General features: G+C 42.6%; 1 protein-coding gene across 1 annotated transcript in view; it reads left to right on the plus strand.

Moving 5' to 3' along the window:
* The window catches only part of LOC311521459 (alpha-1,3-mannosyl-glycoprotein 4-beta-N-acetylglucosaminyltransferase C-like), a gene marked incomplete at its 3' end in the record, with an annotated part of 45,544 nt that overhangs the window by 6,971 nt on the left and 23,707 nt on the right, over window positions 1-14,866 (plus strand). Inside the window, exons 2-4 of the mRNA XM_084629793.1 lie at window positions 3,529-3,710; window positions 7,207-7,354; window positions 9,807-10,885. Of these exons, the coding sequence (XP_084485919.1) occupies window positions 3,529-3,710; window positions 7,207-7,354; window positions 9,807-10,885 (1,409 nt within the window). The remainder of the gene's footprint in view (window positions 1-3,528; window positions 3,711-7,206; window positions 7,355-9,806; window positions 10,886-14,866) is intronic.

The raw sequence follows: 14,866 nt of genomic DNA on the forward strand, positions 1-14,866 counted from the left end.
GTCCCTCCTCTTTATCACTGTGCTATGCTGTAATGGTTAGTGGCAGGAGCACAGGACTTTTGCGAAGCTCAGCAGTTTTGGGTCATTCAACATTTCTTTGATTTTGCTTTGATTTGCATTGGTCCTTGCCCCTGATGTTCCACTGTCCTTTTCAGGTTTGAACCAATCTGCAAACTCAGCCCAAACCACTGAGCTCTTCCTGGTTAAACTCCAAGCCATTAATATCTTTCCATCAGTCTCCTCTTCAGTGAGAAAGCATCCCCCAATCCAACAAAGTCAGAGGCTAGAAACCCCTTTCCACAAGCAATGTCTCTTACTGAAAGTGACAGGCTCCCCATCTTCTAGGGAGGGGGTAGCCACCCAGAGGCCATTAGCACCATATTGTTCATGCAACCAGCAGGCTTCCCCTACTCCTGGGTTCTGTCAGAATATGTCAATTGGCTCTCTCCCTGTATCCTGGTCCCCTATTGAACGAGAAGGTAGGAGTCTGGCAGCTCTGAGTGGAAAAGGAAGGTGCATTGAGAAGGCCGGGTCTTTAGCAGGCTGGATATCTTTCAGGGGGAGGAGAAACCTTTTCCCATGAAAACCTGAGTGTCTGTCAGCAGATGAGACTCGGGAGCAAGTCATGGGAGGAAACTGAGAAAGGGAGGGACAGAGGCAGAGCGGTGACGGTGTGAGAGGCACCTAGCAGAGGAGGCTAGCAGGATGTGTGTCAGGGAGCCATGTCCAGGCTCAGGGGTGGGAGGTTCCGTGGCAGTTGGGAGGCAGCTAGTCTGGGGGAGAGCCATGTTGTCGGTTGGGAGCCTCCATGCCACGGCGCCTTGAAGGAAGCTGCTTCAGGAAAATGGACTGCGCCTAACCACTGTGCTGTGCCTTCCTAGTCCTGCCGCTCTGGCTGCCTGAGTCACCTCTAGAGTGTCCTGCTGGTGTTCGAACCTGGACAGCCCAGTAAGCGCCTGCTGATGCTGTTTCCCCATGTGGGCCTTCAAACCTACAGCTGGGATGAGGGTAAAGGGAGATGAGGGAGCGACTGAAGCTGCTGGTGCCACAACCTTGGAGGTGGTGCAGGGGGCCATTATTCCTCAGGAGGCACAATGCCTCCCCGAGCAGCTCCCAGCGTGTGGGGAGAGAGGGCACAGACTGCTGCTGCTCCCCAGGCAGTGCCCACCGCCCTTGCAGCTGGCTAGCGGCACTAGCCCTAAGGGCTAATCATAAAGCCCAGGGACTGTACTCATGGCTGGAGCCCGTTCAGGTGGAAAAGCCACCCCCTGGCCCATGTTGGCTTTTTTAACAAGAGGGTTAACTTCACAGCCCGCAAAGTGTTAGTTAGTCTGGGCATTGCTGTCCTAAGGGACTAAGTGACAAATGTGTCCCAGTGCCGATCCAGTGTGTTAGGCAGAGGCTGATAAAACACTAGCTCAACATATTGCCAGCTGCAGGGGACCCTGACCCAGAGTTAAATGTGGCCTACCACTCTTCAGGGCACTGACTGTAACTTGCCCCTGGTAGTTCACATTCAGGAGACTATGTGCTCCCAGTGGATTTCTGACCTCTCCCCGTATAGTGCAAACAGGACATAAGGCTGGGATTTTTCAGAGGGGTTTTAGGTAGTGCTGACTGGAAAATATTGAAATATGGGGAGAAAAAGCATAAATATGTTAAATTTTTCCAAGGAAAATTTTTTGATTTTACAGCGAAAAGTCAAAAACTGAAATAACTTGGTCAGGACATGCCATTATAGTGCCTCATGGAATATTGGGTGCCTCATGCTCTGATTCTCATCTATAAGTTGGGCTACCTGATTGGATTACATTTCCTATGATGTGCCATGGTCTCACCTCATTCTGAAGGCAGTCAATTGCATCATAGGAGTGCCTGGCTGTGGTGCATTATGGGAGCTATAAAATTTGGCTGAGGAGACCAGCCCATAGAAAAGAAAAGGGACGTGAGGAAAATGAACTTCAAAAACCCATAAGGTCTGGTGGCAGACCATTTCTGATGAGCTATTTCAGTTTTTGGATGTTTGTTTTTGTGATGAAAAATAAAAAATTTTCACAAGTAGGCACTTTTCATACAAAGTTTTGTTTTGTCACCCCGCAATTTTCTATTGAAAAACAGTTTTGACAGAAATTTTTCAATCAGACCAACTCCTTATTGACTTTTCCAGTATTGCCAGTCCCAAGCACTGAAAAATCATACACCTCATTCCCCAAGATCAGGGCTATTGCAGTACAGAAAAAGATTCGCTATGAGAACTGATGTGGAAAGGTTCAGTAGTGTTCTCAGACAGTGCTGTCTATTAAATGCAAGGAGTTATCTCTGTGAGTAGCATTTCCCTCTCATATGTCCCTGGAATCTATTGGTGCACAGTCTAATTGTATTCTTGTAAAGTAGTGGTTCTCAACCCGGGGTACATGCACCCCTGGGGGTACGCAGAGTTCTTCCAGGGGGTACAGCAACTCATCTAGATATTTGCCTAGTTTTACAACAGGCTACATAAAAAGCACTAGCAAAGTCAGTACAAACTAAAATTTCATACAGACAATGACTTATTTATACTGCTCCAGATACTATACACTGAAACGTAAGTACAATATTTATATTCCAGTTGATTTATTTCATATGGTAAAAATGAGAAAGTAAGCAATTTTTCAGTAATACTGTTCTATGACACTTTTGTATTTTTATGTCTGATTTTTTGTAAGCAAGTAGTTTTTAAGTGAGGTGAAACTTGGGGGTACACAAGACAAATCAGACTCTTGAAAGGGGTACAGTAGTCTGGAAAGGTTGAGAGCCACTGTTATAAAGGATTTTCCACAGAGCCCCAGTGGGAGGAACAATGATACAAATCTACATCTCTTTCCCTTCCATGCCCCACTCAGAGTGAACTGACAGATCTAAGGTCATCTGAGCTCAGAATCAGAGAGGACAATCCACACCTATGTGCAAATTTCAGAGTAACAGCCGTGTTAGTCTGTATTCGCAAAAAGAAAAGGAGTACTTGTGGCACCTTAGAGACTAACCAATTTATTTGAGCATGAGCTTTCGTGAGCTACAGCTCACTTCATATCCGATGAAGTGAGCTGTAGCTCACGAAAGCTCATGCTCAAATAAATTGGTTAGTCTCTAAGGTGCCACAAGTACTCCTTTTCTTTTTACCTATGTGCAAAGGTACAAATTCAGCCCTGATGGATTCAATGGAGTGGCACCTGCTAACCCCAGATTTGAATATGACCCATTGACTTCCGTGGAATTGCAGTCACATATGTGAGAGCAGGACTGGGTCCTTAATTTATTTTCAAAATCTAGCAGTGTTAAAGGTAATAGCTTTGTGTACAAAGAGGAAAAATTGGAATTTCATATGTTTCTGCTTTCAAGAGCAGAATGTATCCAGCGTGATCAAATATATGTTGTGTACTAAAATATATAGGCATACACTGAATAATATTATTCAGTACATACTATCTCACTGTGTTCTAGATTTTATTTTGGTTTCTTACCTACCTGATGCATTGTTTTTATTAAAAGGAGGAAAAGCGACAATGAAAACCCGGAATATACCAAAGGTACTAGCTTGGTATTGGAGAATCTTTCCAAGATTTTTTTTTCTCTTAGTGCTTTTCATCACATTGTTTGCCATTATTTGGAGCCAGAACAAAGAAGAGTGTAACTGCTTAAAAATGGGAAAGCCTGGATTAACGTCATTTCACGTAGGTAACAAAAGGAATGAGGCACAAATTCATTTAGAATTTGTTATTGGTGGAATATATACAATGAGTTGATAAAATCTCCCAAAAGGGGAGGAGGTTCTGAACAGCTATTTCAGAAAAAAAAATGCATATAAATCTATTTAATGAAAAATTCTGAATCTTTGACAAGACACTGCATTGTAAGTTTTCCAATGATGCAAACATTTTTCAGCAGTTAAAAAAATATGTAGACCTTTAATGGCAGTAGTGACTTGCAATACTCATGCTGAAAAAGGCCCTTTCCACTATAGGGAAGAGAGCTTTGGCAGTACTGACCAAGTAGATTCCTCTCCTTGAAATTTGTCATAACAGAACTCAGGCTGACTTTTGTCGCCATTATTCCTTGAATTTAAAAAAAAAAAGTCTGACGTTTGTTTAGGCTGATCAGGTCTGCAAAACCATGGTTCATATATTTTGGATCCTCCAGCCCTGATGCTTTGCAGTGTCTTGGGAGCTTATCTGTGCATGAGAGTGTCTGTGTGTCTGTGGAAGAGTGGGGAATAGAGGAAAAATTAGGTTACTTAACTAGTAATGAGGATTAATTAGCTAATGTCTGCAAAGCGCTTTGAAGATGAAAAGCACTATATGAGTGCTAAATACTATTAAGTAATTAAAGTTCTTTGATTGCCTGCTAGTTGATGGTATAACAGCAGTCCTTTCCACCCCAGCCCACCTTGTCTTGCTTGTGTTTCACTATTAATCTGACCTTGTTTCTGTTTGACTGTGCAGTGTTCACTACCAACAGACACTTATCAGAGTGCCAACTCTAATCTGTCACAGAATCAGAGGTGCTGGTAGGGCCATGGGTATGTTAAAGAGGGGTTTGCATTCAGGTCCACATTCCAAATATGAAACTTTCTAAGTCAAAACTGTGCCCAAAGATCAGGTTTGTACACACTATGAAAGAGTCCCCTGAGTCTTCTTGCCCAGATGGTGAGGGAACCTGACCACACCCAGTTATTTATACTGGGTGTCTTCAGTTCAGTCAGGCCCCAGCTCTTTACAATTTGCAAGGGGCCCTGGCCATTTGCAGATCTTAAGTCTTTCTGGTTTACCCTGGGAGTTTGTTGCACTTTCCATAGGGCTGAGATGAAGGGCTCCCAGCTGGAAGTTCCTTCTGTGGCTCCAGAAGACCCTCCAGCAGTCTCCTGCTCCATTCCCCTAGATTACTTCATTTTCCTCCCTTTTAAAGGCTCCCTCCCAATCATACATGACTGACAGGTCCGGAGGAGTGGGGATAGCCCTGTCCCCAGGACCTGTCTGGCACCCTCCTCACCAGTGTGTGGTCTATTCACCCTGTAGCACACACCCGTAGACCAGGGTGAAATAGTGAACTGTGTTATGGCTGACACAGTGACACTGTTCAGTGAGAAAATTTTCAGAGTTGCAGTGGGTGCCGAGGAGGAAAAAAAGCGAACATGGTATTGGTCTTCAAATGCAGAAAAATGAGGGAACCTGGCAACTCTTAGCTAGTAAGTTTAACATTAAGCACTAGTGAAATAACAGAACTACTATCTAGAGCCAAAACTCACAAAACACCTATAGGAGAATGGAACCCCATGAGCAATAAACAACGTGAAGTTATAAAAAACAAATCTTGTCAGACAAACCCACATTTATTTCAACAGAATTATGAAATTCTGGGTGATGGGAATAAGATAGATATAATCCATTTGGAGTTTATTAAAGCGTAGTTGCTTTCATAATCTTACTCCTTATTAATTCAAATAGGCTTGGATATAAACATTATCATATGGGATGGAAAGTCACAGAAGTTCTGAAAACAAAGGCTAATGATAGGCAGCAACGTACTGGAGTCGGGGAGAGTGTTTAATGGAGTGCTGCTGGGACAGGTCATGCCCTGTCTTATTTAACATCTCATTGATAACCTGAAAGAGGGAATAAACAGCAAATTGTTAAACTTCCTAGATATATTAAATTCAGCAGTGTTGCTACAAGGCGAGAAATAATCCAAAGAATGTTAAAGGGTTGGTAAAAGGAAAGAATATACTGTTGTGTTGTTGACAATCTTGTGGGATTTTACCTAAAATAAATATAAATGACTGGTACGCAGTATCTGCATAATTTCCTTGTATTTCCCTGTATCCACAATAAGAAATAATATAAATACTGAGGTGAGCTACCTATAAATTTTATTTAACTATCTGAGTCCATTGGCAAGTTTTATGTCCTGCCCCAAAATGAGAAAAAAGAAAAGGAGTACTTGTGGCACTTTAGAGACTAACCAATTTATTTGAGCATGAGCTTTCGTGAGCTAATGAGAGTCATCTTGGAGAAGTGAGTTAATGCACTTGAGGAAAAATAATCCAAAACACAGGTGTTCAGTGGAGAGAAACCTGAAAAGCAGTAATGCACAGCCGTAGGGGTGATTGTGGACAGCAAATTGGATATGAGATTACAGTGTATAAAGCAGCAAAAACTCTGAATGAAAATTTGGTCTACATGTGCAGGGTAGTCTTTGCTAGTAGTTACAGCAGAGGTTTGGAAGACAGGTCTCCTGGGTTTTATTCCCAGTTCTGTCACAGCTCCCTATGCACTCTAGCACAGGGGTTCTCAACTGTTTTCTTTCTAATCCCCCTCCCCCCGCCCCCTATGCTATAAAAACTCCATGGCTCAGCTGTGCACAATAACTGTTTTTTTGCATTTAAAAGGCAGGGCGGCATTAGGGAATAGCAAGCAGGGCAATTTCCAGGGGCCCCACACCACAGGAGCCCGCACAAAGCTACATTACTCAGGCCTCGGCTTCATCATCAGGTGGCAGAGCTCAGGCCCTCAGGCTTCAGCCCCATGCGGTGGGGCTTTGGCTTTCTGCCCTGAGCCTCACGTGAATCTAATGCTGGTCCTGCTTGACAGACCCCCTGAAACCTGCTTGGGGCCCCCTGGGGGCCCTGGACCTCAGGTTGATAACCACCGCCCTAGCACAGGTCATGTAACTTCTCTGGACCCTCAGTTTACTTATAGGCAAAACAGGTCTAATAATAGATACATCACAGAGGAGTTTGTGAGGTTTAACTTGCTAATATTGTATTTGTTAATTAGCCTGGAATTCTGGGATACTTGTTCTCTAAGTTAAGAATTCTGCTAGGGATTTTTGAGAAGTTGCATTTAATTTAAAGAAGAAAAAAAACTGCTCATCATAGAGAGCATAAAGCTTTTGCTAATGCGTATTATTCCCTCTCTATAAATATCTGTGAGGAAAAGGATTCTAACAGCACTTTTCTGTGCCCTGGTTCCCACTGCTGTACCTTGCTATAATACAAAAATACATAAATAGCAATAATAATGTCCTTCACGTATTGGAGCATTGGCAGATTGAGAGGTATAAAACAGACCAATGTATAGGAACAATACATATTATAATATGTATATTATATATTGTATGCTGTAGCTTGCATCAGTCTCACATATTATAAAGTAACAGTATTTTGTTTTTAAGGCCACAGCTGGACAGGTGGCGACGGCTGGCTTGGAAGCTCCTGTTCGTGAGATGCCACAAAATCAAAATTTTACTGTAAAAGAAAGTGTGATAGACCCTTTACCGATTCCATATGAATATCTCTTAGGCTCTCATCCTACTAAAAAAAGTGAGTGTTGATTGCAAGATGGACTCTGGTCAGCCCAGTCCCTTGCAGTTATATTCAGAACAAAAGTATTAACATGCGGTGCAAGCAAATTATCAAAATAACAAATGACCTTAAAAAGTAAGAGATCTGAGAGTTGAAATCACCCAGGTTTCCCTGAAACATCACAAGCCACAAAAGAGGGAGAATTCCATCTCTGTTTTGGTCCAAAGAAACTCTGCCCACCAAATCTCTCCAGCACTATAGCAACATAATAATACTGGCCCCAATTCAAGGTACTTAACCACATGCTTCATTTTAAATATGTGAGTAATCTCACTTATTTCAGTGGGACTACTCACAGTCTTAAAGTTAGGAATGTGCTTAGTATCTTACTGAATCAGGGCCACTATGATATCAGACCAATGAAACATTGGTTTTTCATCCGTGAGGAAAAACATAATGTAAGTTCTGGAGTTTCCCCTTAAATAAGAGCAGAATTTGGCCTATTCTTCCTAGCAGCTTCTGAAATTAATCTTTTAATGGATGTCATGTACACCATGTTTGTTACTTTCCTCTTTTTCACCTAAAACTACCAGTAAACAATGTACATATGGATATCCAGTACCACTGCATGTAAGTGCGTGTTGGAACAATCAAGAGTAAGGTGCTGATCTTGCAAGCAGCTCCACATGGCAGGAACTCCTGGGAGGGGATGGTTGGAGCACTCCCTGGACTGAGGCTGGGGAAGAGCAGGGTGTAGGGGCTCATGCACCATGGAGTCAGGCTAGTGGTGGGCTGGGGCAATGGCCAGTTTTTCTGCCTCTTGGAGGTGGCAGCCTTATTTGGACCCTGACCAGGTTTGGCCCTAGTGCCCCTGTGTGTGGGCCAAATTTAAGTGAGTGGCATTGCAGCCTGGCACATGGGGTCACAGCACTGCTCAGGTTTGGCATCCTAGGCAGCTGGGCCTCTTCTCAACACGCCTACCAGATGGTCATGGTGTAAGAGGAGGAGGGCTTCTGGGAGAGGTCAGGTTTCTCAGGTCACTTTTTGTGGTTCAGCTCATCCTTGACTTGTTCTTCCTCCTTGCTAGTGTCATGAGCCATCAGAGCCACAGTGTCCTCTTTGGAGTACTGGTGGCTGGCCACGAAGGCCACCCTTCTTCCCATGGGGAAAAGAATCAGCTTTCCTTTCAGCTCACTTGCCTGCCCAATCACCCAGTGCCTCAGAGACAGTCCCCTATTTGTATTGATTCAGATCAAACTTGTGTCCAGAGCCAGCTGAGACTCGGTGCCCCTTTTTCTTTGGAGCTGGTAAAGTTCCTCTCTTAGTCCTGACTGTTTTTCAAAAGGTAGCAAGGCATCTCTGGCTTAGGTATCCAATGTACTAATGTACTGGCTCTTTTCTGATTTTTACGGTCTCCAACAAGTTCTGCTTTTGGCAGGAACCCTCCCCCCCATAGCTGGAGAGCCAGCTGGACATGGTCAAGTTCATTTGTAAGTCACATTTCATAAAGACACCCAAGCATGTAGCCTACTTAGCAAACATTTCCCAGAACAAAAGAAGAGAGTGTGGGTATTAGATTTTTTAAAGCATCTAATTGGCATGCATATGTAAACTAAATATTCTAGATATATTAATATTAAACATATTTCACATTAGATTTTTTAAAAAGTTTTGTCTGAACTTTCCCTGATGGTTTAGAATAATTATCTTATCTGGAGATTTTGAGAAAGTCCTGGTGGCAGATCTGTGAAAGGTGAAAGTTGGATAAGTTGTTATTCCTGATGTCCAGTACAGTGAAAAAAACAATGCTAAATCCTATGGTGACCTGGGGTTCTGAAGGCTACATTTTGGTCAACAGTAAAAGGAAACAACCAAATCTCACTGCTCTACCATGTTATTTGTACTTGGCTGGCACAGGCATTCATTTTAGTACCAGGGAACTGAGTTCAAACTTGTATGCATGTGCCCTGAGCTGCAAATTTCCACTCCCAGACTAGGCACTGAATCTAGGGTCTTACACTGAAATCAATCAGTGTAAGCGGGAAATGACTGTTATGCAGGGTACTTTCTCCCTGATTCTCAGATGTATATATCTCTCGCTCTAGATATACACATTTACATTTATAATCACTAGAGTCTTAGCACAATGCTCAGCTCACTGATTACATATTATGCAGTTACACAAATAATAAATGGAGATGTTCTGATATTTACGGACTGTATATCACATGCTCTAGCTAGTTTAAGGAAGGTGTGTGTGTGTGGGGGGGAAATTTCCATAGTGCACAGGGCCCTAAAATTTGGCCCTGCATATTTCACTGAGCAATTGGAACTACTATGGGAAAACACAGGCCCAAACCAGCAAAACTATAATTTCACATGACTCTGCCTCTAGTTCACCAGAGTAGGAACAGTTCATAGAGGGAAAAAAAGAGATCCTATAAATTATTTCTGTTTTTACCTTTTGTAGGATATTTGTCAATTGGGATTTCCTCCATCCACCGGAAGAATAAATACTATCTAATGAGAACAATTGAGTCCATTTTTAGTCAGTCCAGCCCAGAGGAGTTAAAAGGGATAGTCTTAGTTGTCTATCTAGCAAACAATGATTCTACTCTAAATAAGCAAACAGCCAAGGAGATTAAAGATGGATTTAGTTCATATATTGATGAAGGAACTCTTCTTGTTATATGCAGCTCTCTAGCCAGTTATCCTTCTTTACAAGGTCTGCAAAGGAACTTCTGGGATAAAGATGAAAGCGTCTGGCACAGATCAAAACAGAATGTGGACTATGCTTTTTTAGTTAATTTTTGTGCCAGCCTCTCACATTATTATCTGATGTTGGAAGATGATGTGGTTTGTGCCAATGGTTTCCTTTCCATAATACAACAATTCATACATGAACGGATGGAACCCTGGACCACAGTAGCCTTTTCCACATTGGGCTATATAGGGAAACTCTATCACAATGAAGATCTTCCCAAACTGGCACGATTCCTGTTGCTGTTCTATGACATAATGCCCTGTGACTGGCTCTTAGAACTTTTCCACCAATCCAAAGCTCAGAAAGAAATCATTACCTTCAGACCTTCTCTTTTTCAGCACATTGGCAGAATTTCATCTTTTCACACTATGGAAACTATATTCAAAGATCCAGAGTTCCAAGAAGATTTTGGAGATTTTGGAGACTTCCCTGCTGTCTCCTGTTACACGGACATACCAGTGTTTGATGATTATGTGCCTGAGGAAGTTTGTCCACCTGGCAAAGGTGTCTTTTGGGGAAGGAATGTAACAACAGGAAGCTCCTTTACCATTGTTTTTGAAACACCAATAATTCTCCAGAAGCTTCAGATTTATACAGGATCAGCTGAATACAACCGGGACATTCTGTATTCTGGTTACGTGGAACTGGGCACAGTGAAAATAAAGGAAAATGATAATGCAACATGCAAGATCTTCAGGAGAGCAGGAGATTTTCGCAATGGAAAATTTGAATTGGACAACTTTGGTCAAGTTATGGAGGAGCAGATTCACTGCCTTCGAATACAGGTAACTGTTACACAAAAGGAATGGCTGATAATAAGGAAAATAAATATTTGGGTCAAAAAGGTTTAATGGGTTAAAACTCAGGTTCTGTTTTGCCCCTTCTGTTTAAAAATGGGAAGGAAATCCATATTACACATCACCTTGTACTACTCACTATGTAACAAAAGCAACTTTGTTATTGGTTAATGAAAAACAAATGACTTGGGAGGCATTTCTAGTTGAAATAAGCAAAATAAAACTCTAATACAATACATTAAATTTTTTCTCCCACAATGCAGTTGTGTCTATGAAAGGTCATTGGTAATAAAACTTGTATGCCCACTCTTTAAGTAGGATTCATCACCTATGTGGTGGTCATGAACACTTAGGCTATGTTTACACTAGCACTTACTGCGGTGTATCTTATGTCACTCAGGGGTGTGAAAAAGCCACCCACCTGAGCGACATAAATTACACCAACCTAAGCACTGGTGTAGACAGTGCTATGTTGGTAGGAGAGCTTCTCCAGTCAACATAGCTATTGTTGCTTGCAGGGCTGGAGTAATTAAGCCGACAGGAGAACTCTCTCCATTTGGCTTCGAGTGGTTACATTAGAGAGCTTACAGCACCACAACTGCATCACTGCAGCTCCGCTGCTGTAAACTCTAGTGTAGCCATAACCTTAGGGTTATATTTAGGTGTATATCTGCCTAAATCTAGGTTCTCTGTTCAGCTGTTGCCTAACCCTGTAGATGTCTCTCAAAAACAGGATACATAAGGGCGCCATGAAATAAGGAGGCAAACTTCTGCTTAGTCCCAAAACATAAATGTCTTAATTGTTTAAATGTAATTACTGACTCATCAGCATTCATGCATCCACTCATTCCCACACATCCTCACAACAATGAGGTCATTGTGACACTGGGAAAATATCGCTAAAAGGTGGAAGCAGAGTCTAGGACAAGTGGATAACTTTACCTTAATAGCCTTTCGCCTACAAACCAGAAAGCTGCTTTCAATATCCCTTAGAAATGCTAATTTTTTATTAAACATTTGGCCAACTAAAGTTACTCAAGCATAAATCCAAATATGGCCTATGTTCCATACACCACATCTGCATAGGAAGTCACAGACCCTGCACCAAAGAGCTTGCATTCTATCCATATCTATACCCTTTTTGTGTTGGGAGGAAGAAAAGAGCATGCTTAACATATATGTGTATATGAATCTGTGTACACATATGTGTATATGAATGTCTCTCAATGGAAATGCAACAGAATTGTGGTGACACTTTTCCACACTCCTTTTTTTGTGTGTGTACTATGCTTGTACAGTAGAGGGCACCAAAGCTTCATTAGCTGGCCTTCACAAACTGACCTTTTTTTCTGATGATGCTGACAATTTCATGCATGCCATTTAATTATACGTGCACAAACTCTACCTAAAATACATGTAAAATCAATCCCAGGAAAAAAGAAATTAAGCACTAGTTGCTTAATAAAGTAGCTACTGTTAACACTGGTGATGTTATGTTTATACTCTGTATATTAAATATATAATACATCAACTTTCCTACTGATAACAATCTAGCAGAGTAAACTCATGACTCATAGGTGTGATGGATACAAAAACTTTAATTCATGGTTAACATCACACCCACAAATTGGAAACTGAAGGAAACAATCCAATTTACCACCTGGGATGAAGTGAACGCTGTAGTTTCACAGTTCCTTATCTTCAAGGTGCTCAATAGTATAGACCCAAGATACCTAAAAGATCACCTAACACTCCTGAAAGAAGACCATCGCTGGCAATTTTACTCCTCTAGCACAATGGAACTTTCTAGCATAAGGGTAAAGCTTGTCTGTGCAGGAAACAGCTGTCTGAGAGGCAGGTCCAAGATTGTGGAATGAATTCCCACAGGAACTAAGGATCACACAAGAGCAAGGGGCTAAGGCACAGCTCTGGGCCCAGGGGATCCCACCCAATCACATCTGCAAAGCCTGTACAAGCAGGAGGCGGGGCTTAAAAGAGGAAGGAGAGCCACTCACATGGAGGTAGACAGTGGAAGGGAGCAGACTGAGGTGGTTCACTTGGAGGTGGAGAACTTGTTGCCTGAGGCCTGACAAGGCAGACTTGAGCAAACATACAAAGAGGCAGGTGACTGACTGTGCAGGTGAGCGACTTTATTTGAGGTTCTTTGATTTACTCTGTGGGAAGAAGGAGACTTAAGTAGAAAGTGGTCTGGGGTGTGTGTGTGTGGCTGCTTACCAGCTCACGGTGCAGGATGTAGCTACCTACCACTGGGGCCTGGACTGGAAACTGGTGGAGAGGGTGGGCCTGGGCTCCCCTACATGCTCCAAGAAAATGTGATAACAACAGGAGCCTTCACCCTGGAGGAAAACCCTGCTGGGGAAAATGGCTGTTCACAGGCCCAGACCCCAAAGTCTCTGTATTAAAGAGAAACCCTTGGTGGTGGGGTGGGGGTGGGGTGAAAATACAGGACTGTATTTTCAATAGGGAGATGACCTGACACACCCTGCCTGACTGCTAGGTGGTACTGTTGGTGGTCATTCTCCTTCCCCAGACTGTCACAAATCTCACCACCTTCTGCTCCAAGTGCAAGGTTCCTTTTTGACCTGCATTCTCCAATATAAATATATAGCTTGGGGTGGGAGTGGGGGCGGGTGGTGAGAGAGAGAGAGAGAGATACTAGTGATGAGAGCAGTACAAGAATCCGATTAGAATAGAGATATTTCAGTGGGGTTTGAAAACCAACTTCTCAATAGCCAGTGTGGACTGAACAAGATAGAGGCTTTGGCCTGCGTGGCGCTCTCTGTACATCTCTGCTCAAGAGAGAAAAAGAGGAACTGTATAGAAAAAGTGACTGGACCATCCCTAGGAGACAATGGCCACAGCTAGAGCTTTTCTTGTCTTGTTTTACCCTGGAGTAGAAATTTACCTTATCATTTCTGCTGGTTGCAAGTGTGTCTGTTATCAGGATGCCAAAAGCTGATGAAGGTCTTGAATAGGTCCTCATTCAGATGCCATTCTTCTTACCAAAAAATTAAACCATGGATGGTGGAAACTTCCATTTAAATGTATTTATCCAGATCTCATACATTGCTACACTTTTTACAGTGACCCTTGCCTATCAAAAGCCCTTTCTGAGCCTCAATTCTGCAGGATGCCAAGCACCGTCAACTCCCAGTGAAATCCACACGAACACTCAACTCCTTACAGTAGCACTCTACTCTTTACAGGATCAAGCCTTTCACTGACAAAGAGCCACATGCTGTAATCACACAGGCAGAATACACGAAGGTGGATGCTTTATCTGTGGATTGTCCTTAAGCATTTCCAGCTCCCATGAGAAGAGACAGCTTTGCTTCTTGAAGGGTTTTGAACTTAGTTTGTTGAGGGGGAAAGCACTATATTCACCCATGTCCTATTTGTTAACAAAATTGTACACATAACTTGCTCATAGCTTTGAAAATGTTTCCTTTAATATAGATTAAAAGCATGTGAGTCTCTTGCTGAGTTCCAGAGGCTCTGGAAACCCTGTACTTGGTGGCTTGTAAAATTATTTCCCTTCAAAAGAATTTTCCTGTGTACTGATTGCAAAAGGAAAGAAAAGAGAGTAAAGTAATGCTAATGGGATTTTGAGTCACTCCCTAGTTCCACTGTATATTTCTATTCATTCTGCATACTGCTTACGCAGCACTGCCCTGATCACACAAACTCTGCTTTCAAACAGAGCCAGCCCATTGTTTCAGCACATCTGGGCTGCCTGCTGAACAGCCACCGTCCAACATACACTGAAGACCACCCCACTGAAGCATCACCCATGGACATGTAACCACTAAAAGATGGCAATCCTTGAAAGAATAATCACAGCTATCACTGCCTCATCAGCAATGGGCTGATGCTATCTTGTCAATCCTGGGAATGATGCTCCAGGGGGAATAACAAGGTGGCAGCCATCTTCTCAAAAGAGAAAAGATG

This window comes from Lepidochelys olivacea, assembly GCF_965140295.1.
Source record: "Lepidochelys olivacea isolate rLepOli2 genome assembly, chromosome: 6".
Taxonomy (NCBI): domain Eukaryota; kingdom Metazoa; phylum Chordata; order Testudines; family Cheloniidae; genus Lepidochelys; species Lepidochelys olivacea.